This window comes from Xyrauchen texanus, chromosome 28 (genome assembly GCF_025860055.1).
Source record: "Xyrauchen texanus isolate HMW12.3.18 chromosome 28, RBS_HiC_50CHRs, whole genome shotgun sequence".
In the NCBI taxonomy this organism is placed as follows: Eukaryota; Metazoa; Chordata; class Actinopteri; order Cypriniformes; family Catostomidae; genus Xyrauchen; species Xyrauchen texanus.
Window position 1 is genome coordinate 41,955,384 of NC_068303.1, and position 7,559 is coordinate 41,962,942.

Genomic DNA, 7,559 nt, shown 5'->3' on the forward strand with positions numbered 1-7,559 from the left:
TTTGGCAGTTTTTCCAGCAGGAGAAGCCCAACATCAGCACTGTTATCTCCTATCTCTGTTGAACAAGTGTGTTCTGACAGTGTGAAGATGAGACGCCTGGCCACATGTCACAAGAGTGAGATAAAGGCAGACTACAAAACCTTAAACACAGAGGTCATTTGGTCCAAAATGTTATATTTTTGAAAAAAATATCAAAATATCAATATTAACTTTAGAAAGATACCACAAGCAGACGCATTTGTCAAGTAACACATTTCACACACAGATGTTTGTTAGGTTTGAAATGATGAAATACTGTTAATCCTGAGAGGAAATGACTTCATACTCAAAATGACCTTGAGCAGCTGGATCAAATGAATTACAAGAGTGGTTCAGAAAACATTCTGAGGAAAGAGCTCTAGCAGTGTTCATTTGCATATTCCACATATTCCACATTGCTTTGATATTTTGCATCTACAGCACTGACATTCAGACATTTTTAAGTGTGCTAAGAGTCCAATCTCCAAACACTTTTCGTGCACTGTATATAATTAAATGTTATTATAGTTAGTAAATAGATAGTGCTGTCAGTCCATTCAAATATTTAATCGTGATTAATCGCAGATTTTAAAAGTGCTGAAATTTTGTACAAAACACTACAGTAAAGAGGTCTTTTCTCCATCACTTGATCATTAACACGGAATCAATGTTGTGTTTGTGATGTTTATGTCAGTGTAATGACTCCGGACACATTGTAAAGTCACTGCCTTATTGTAACCAGTGTTCATAACTCACACAGAGCTGAATAAAATGTCAGTATCTAATGTCAAATTGGTCAATATTTTATATTAATCGCATGCGCATGCATTTCAACAGCTCTAAATAAACACTTTTTTTTTTTTTTACAATATTTACTTAAATATACAGTACACCGTGGTAGTTTGAATTAGTCTCAGCTTACATAGAGCTTTACTTGAGGTTTCCCACATGCTTTAGAAAATAAATAATGGTTTTCTCACTATTGTTTAACAGCTTCAAGACTTTATGTGAAAATGTATATGGAAATGTGTATACTGTATCTAAGGTCAGCATTTCTTTTGATTTAATGATCACTCTTCAGCCTTCACTTGTTCATTTTAAAAAGTCCTGCAGTGTGACAACTGAATTTCTTATCATTATTAAAGAATTAGCAACATGCAGTTTAACCCTTTAAGCTCAAATGGGCCCAATAGGTTAAAATAAATTATTGTCAAAATATTAACAACTACAGTCTTAGGCAACACACATAAGTGTCGTTTTAAAGCTCAGACGCTCTACTTTCTAATGCATTCAGGCAATATGACCAAAAATGAACAAGTGCTTTGAAACTTGCAGACAAATCAGAAGTGCTCCGTTTTGATCATTTATTAATAATCTTGCACATGTAAAAACAAAACTCATCAAATAGTCATGTGTCATATCTTGTTGGAAAGCTCTTAAAGAGTAGAATACAACCAGCCCATTTGTTTTACACTCATACTTATCTATTACTCACTATATTTCTGTCTATGTCATTGACAATTATGTTGGAGTTGCTTATATGCTGCATTTTCATGTATAACTTCACGAAAAATAAATATAATATAAAACATCACATATGATTATTTAGAGTCTGTGATTATCTTTCAATGGAGTCCACACACAAGATAATCAGATGTATAGATCATTAGATAATCCACATGAAGCACAATGTTACATATGACCACCAGGAGATGGCGCCAAATACACGACACAGACTCAATGATGACTCAAATGACACAGAATGAAACTCATTGTGTGAAATCTCATGACTAAAATCATGTCTGCATGCTATGCAAACCTTTAGTCATTCTTGTGTTTGCATGTGTAATTAGTTCTTATGTGCAATTATCTTTTATTTGTTTGGTGATGTTTTTGGACACTATGATAATTATTTTTGTAAAGCAAAAATGCAAAACGATTGTTTTGTCGTATCAACACTAATTGTTTCTCAGATGCAGTTAACATAATTCGGAACTAAACAAAAGCAGTTTTTCTACTTAGTTGAATTACCTTATTTACACCCAGAGATATATAATGTCAAATAAGAAAAACAAGAAATAAGACATTTTTGGATTTTTCAGCAGTTTCTTAGGCTGAAGATTTATCATAATCTATATCATTAACACATTTGATAAGTTTCCTTTACAATGATACCAAACACTTGACCCTTGACCTTGACTATAAGCTTTAATTGTGTGTATGCCACTGAAACAGAATCTTTTAAAACACATTCAGAGCTTAAAGGAGTAGAGCAGGGGTCGGCAACCTTTTTGACATGGAGTGCCATTTTTTTATTTTCTTGGTCAATGGCTGGCAAAAAACAACAACATGCAAATGAGTGCGGTTTTCAGAAGTTTGAGTACACTCATGAAAATGTTTCTATTTTGGATTTTTCTAATTTAATTGTTTATTTTTAATTACAAATGATTTTATCAGCATAACAGTTTGAGTGAAAAATATGATTATGATATAATGATGATCCTGCATGTGAATTCTCTCAGAGCATCATGTGCAAGTGCTTTAATCAAAGAAAACCTGTTCTTTTGTACAAAATTAGTAAACACAGTTAATGTCACAAATTTGCTTATTTGATAACTGATAACAAAATTGTGTGGAATCATAAATATTTCTGTTATTATGTCATTGTAATCGTGTAATCGTGGCACACCAGCAACAGTGAGAGATTATTTCAATTATTAGAAGTTTTTTGCACCTGCATTGCAATCTACATCATTGTAATTGTTCCTCATGATCACGAGTGTGTTTTCATCAGTTCAATGGGAGAATAAACACTATTAAAGTGTGACGTGACTCGCGCTGAGCGTGCAAGCCATTCACACATCACAAGCCGATCAACTATTTAGTCCTTTTCAGTGAATCGCACCTGCTAAATCCTAAAACTTTATTTCCAGGTTGAATTGATATTTTGATTAGACTTGAAAAGATTTTTGAACCCGACGATGAGGGGCTTTCTCTTGCAATCGTTTAATGTGAGCATGGTTTAAGGAGGTGTTTGCTGGGTTGGAAATCTTAAGTGGTGTTCTCCTTATTACATCACATGTAAAAGAAAGAAATGAATCAAAGTGGGTGTTTTTACTCGCGCGATTAACCAAAAGTGTAGCGCTGCCGGCATGTGTCCACACGCTGCACGAGTCTGTTGGGTATCCTGCAGTCCCATCACGTTTGAACTTTTTGTTTAGCATCCCATTCAGCTCATGAAAACATGCTGCGTACACGCCGATCGCGAGGAAGGACTACATCAAGATGTAGAATTTCATTTTTAAAATTGTCCTCTCTCGACGTTGATTACCCCTCCGTGAGCCAATGCTGGCACTTGTGCCATAGGTTGCTGACCCCTGGAGTAGAGCATGACATTGAAATATATTCCACAAGCATTTCTTGTCAACTACACACACACACGCTGTAGTAAGAATACTGTTTTTGTAATTCAATATCATTCTGTGAGACAGAAATAAGATAACCAGAGGAAACAGATGTCCCTTCACATAACATCATAACGCATAACATCTGTATAATCTGTCCATCACGTGCGTCTTTACAAGAACATTCATGTACATTTCCTGATCTAAGTGGATTGTGGGAGCGCTCCAAACGTAAAGCTAATGCAACATGTTGCTAGGAAAAAGCTGCGTGTTCTTTGTGTTGACATCATCGGTCAGAGAGAGGATTCAGCCTGAAAGTTAACAATAGTTTGAGGAAATGTAGACCTCATGTAGTTTGAAGAGAGCAGTTTTGGATGCTATGATATTTGCTATGCGGTTGCTAGGAAGTTTCTAGACCGTTGCTATGGCATTGCTAGGGAGTTACTATAGAGTGTTTTATGTTCCAGACCATAGACAAAAAGACTGAAAGTCAATGATTGTACAATATCAGTGTGATTTTGGTGACATCAGACATCAGCAACTGGGAACTGAACAGCACTGGCACGAGTGGACGTACATGTGTGTGTGTGTGTGTGTGTGTGTGAGTAAGCACAAGAGACAGCTGGACTTAATGTCTGCTGATGCAATCTTCACCAAACCTTATGAAGGAAACGATGTATGAAAGCTTCGGGCACTAGACACATCATTGTGATTGCTAATTTAAATGCTACAGCAGTCAAATTTGACAGATCCTTGTCACTTGCAAATGTAAAAACACAGCTGATGTTTCACAGTTAATTTTGACCTTATTGTTGTGTTCCTGACTAACACATTTCAGCTCTTGTTCGGTCAAACCAGTTAAACATAACAGGGATGACAAAAACCTTCAGTAAAATCGCAACGTTTGTTGTTCTCACAGTGACTAATCTCACCTTAAAGGGACAGTCCACCCAAAAAGTACTGTTCTGTCAGTATTTACTCACTCTCATGTTGTTCCAAATGTGTATTTGGTTCTTTTTCTTGCGCAGCTCTCTTTTAATGAAACCAAAATTTTCAAGCGCACCACAAAAAGAACCATAAAAGTATAATAAAAGTAGTCAATTCAATTAATACAATATATTCCAAGCCTTCTGAAGACCAATGATAGCTTTGCTCAAATGTAAGCTTTATTCATGCCACCAAATCCTGCCACTGAGTCCAGCTGGAAAAAAAATGGCACATCAACATCATTGAAGTCAAACTCGCATCCACACAATAATGTAAAGACATTATAAGAGGATATTGCTGGTCTCATAACACATTATAACAGTGGTATCGGATCAGCTGATAATGAGATCTCACATATCGGAATTGTAAAAGTGGTATCAGTGCATCCCTATTTAGAAATCAAATGTGACCATTTTTAATTCTTGATACAAAATAGCATATGGGTAAGCTTCGGCGCAGGGTAAGATTATCAGTGAATTATTAATACAATTTCAGTTTGTTCCTCACACAAACCTATCATATGACATTAGAAGACTTGGAATATAGGGCACAGGTTGCGAGGACATATTTTATGTTTTTTATGGGTTAGATTTATTTTTCTGTCCTTCTTGGAACTTGACAAACATGGCCAATATGAACTAGGTTCGTATGGTAAGAGCGCTTGAAAAGACATGAGGGTGAGTAAGCAATGACAGAATTTTCATTATTCCTTTAAACAGCCCTATGAATAATGGGCCCTTTCATTTCTGCAATGCGGAAAACACAGATGGAATCAAAGAAAATGTATATAAATATAATTAAACTCTTAAACGTGGAATTTGACATATTTGGGATCAAATGAATGTACTAATGCTTAATGAATCAAATTTAAATTGTGATGTGTCCTAGTTTGATGATTCATCCGCAAATAAATCTACAGTCTGCATGTGCTGCACGCTTCAAAGAACTGATAACACCTGGTCAAAAACAGAAACATCATGTGTGAGTTCACAGCAGAACTGCATTATCCCTTGTTTATACATTCACCGGGGCTGTCACACAACATTCAGCAACCTGAGGCATTTATACTTCACACACACCTCAGTTTAACTCTTCCCCAAACCACAGATGGTATTTCATACAGCCAATAACACGCCAAACTTTGTTTAGACACCATTACAACACTCATACTTATGAATGTGTTATAACATGTTTATTAACGAGTCTTTGAGTAGGGTTTATAAGAAAGTCAACACTATAAACACATGGAAACATTCCCTTCTGCTCAACTGTAAGCAGCTGGTGTGCTTCTGATTGCAGATAATAAATATACTGTATGTATTTGCATGATTCGTTTCACTGGCATGACACTCTACACAGACGTTATAAAGACCTTGAAAGATCTATTTCAACAACAGAGAGATGTTTTCAGAGATAATGTTCACTATAACAGTAGAAGATCTCAGGCGGATGTGTGATATATTGGCGAATTAATGATTAACAGACCTTACAAATGTTTCGTCTTCAAACTGGCCAGATAAAACTAACCCATATTGCGTGACAACATGCCCCGCTAAAGGTCAACATGACTCTTTATACCTGTTCAATGACCACACACACACACAGCCTTTAGTAAACGTCCTTGTGTCTGAGGGGTGGAGTTTATGTAACGGTTATTCGACATCATTAAGTAGAGGGGATCTGCACGAGCTTCCTCACGCGCAGCACGACTTTTCTCGACGAACTGAACACGAGCTCACACTCATCAGTCGCTGTTTACCTGTTTTGAAGCGGAGGTCTTCGTCCTTCTCGGAGCCGAACTCTTTCAGCAGAGACAAGAACAGGATGCCGAACGCGTTCTGGATCCCGAACACCGAGCCGTTGCACCACATAGACGCCAGCATTACCACCCAGCCCCATCCGCCCTCCGGGGGCTCGAACTCTGCCGGTTCGGACGGTGAGGTGAGTTTACCGCCTCCGTTCTCGCGCTTCACCTCCGGCTGCTCCGCGTCTGATTGACTGTCAGTCATGCTGGACCTGTAACTGAAACTCTGTGCTACACAAACATCTCTGAGCAGCTGCAGTGAGATATAGATAGAGCTGGCAGAGGCGGGGCTACAAGCCCACTGGCTGAGAATGGATCCGATTCAATCTATAGAAGTTATCATAAAGCATATCTGCTCTGCACTTTATGCAGTAATATACTACAGTGATATAACAGATGCAAATGACACATTCATTACCATCCTAACTATTTATTAAGTAAGTGCACAATTTGAATAAATACAGTTTGAATGTAAACTCAGATCCTGAGAAATCACACCAGTCTTTCCAGAACTGCTTTAGTTCAGCCATTGGAGGGTATTCAAGCATGAACTGTTTGTTTAAGGTCCTGCCACAGCATCTCAATCTTCTTTTGAGTCATTCAGAGCAGTGGCTGCAAAGCTACATCGCTTTGTCATACCTAAAAAAAAAAATTGAGAGCAGACGGAAATAGCAATAGGAGTGAAAATATACCCGTTGCAGTGGAGGGCGAGCCTTGCTTGATCCTAGAAACAGAGGACACCGAGGAATTGGAGGATGAGGACGTGCGACCGGATCAACTCCTGCTTACGGCGTTTAAACTTCCTGCTTACGGCGTTTAAAAACCTACCTCAGAAACAAAAGTGGAGATGTCCGAACCAGCAATCTTGCTGTGCTGGCAATCAGCTCAAGAAGAACAAAAGAGATGGATGTAGATGTTGTTATTGATCGCTTTGCAGCCAATCATAACAACAGGCGAATTGTTCTCTTTTAAGTGGTGAGTACACTCCTTACATTATATTTTAAAAGGTTTAAATTGTACTGTATTTAATGTGCTATAAACACAATTGTGGCAGGAAATCACACCTGTTGAGAATGGAGAGAAGACAGGAGGAGACTGGAGAGTTAAGAGGAGCAGAGAAGATGCTGGGGGAAACTGGACAGAAGTACGGCAATCAAAAGGTGGTGAGAGTATGAGAATAAATACTATTTTGTAAACATGTTTTCTGTCATGGATGTGGCTATGGCAATTCAAGTTTGAGCATATTGTTTGCAAACTGCAATTGATTAATTAAATAAAAACAAAGTAGTTGATATGCTGTGTTGTTTTTGTTAAGTAGCAGTAATATGCAGTTATTAGCCGTGTCC

General features: G+C 37.6%; 1 protein-coding gene across 1 annotated transcript in view; it reads right to left on the minus strand.

Annotated features, from left to right (window-relative positions):
• The window catches only part of LOC127621770 (monocarboxylate transporter 10-like), a 69,532-nt gene extending 62,513 nt beyond the window's left edge, over positions 1-7,019 (minus strand). Inside the window, exon 1 of the mRNA XM_052095494.1 lies at positions 6,169-7,019. Coding sequence (XP_051951454.1) covers positions 6,169-6,418 — 250 coding nt within the window. The 5' untranslated portion in view covers positions 6,419-7,019. The remainder of the gene's footprint in view (positions 1-6,168) is intronic.
• Between the last annotated feature and the right edge of the window lie 540 nt (positions 7,020-7,559).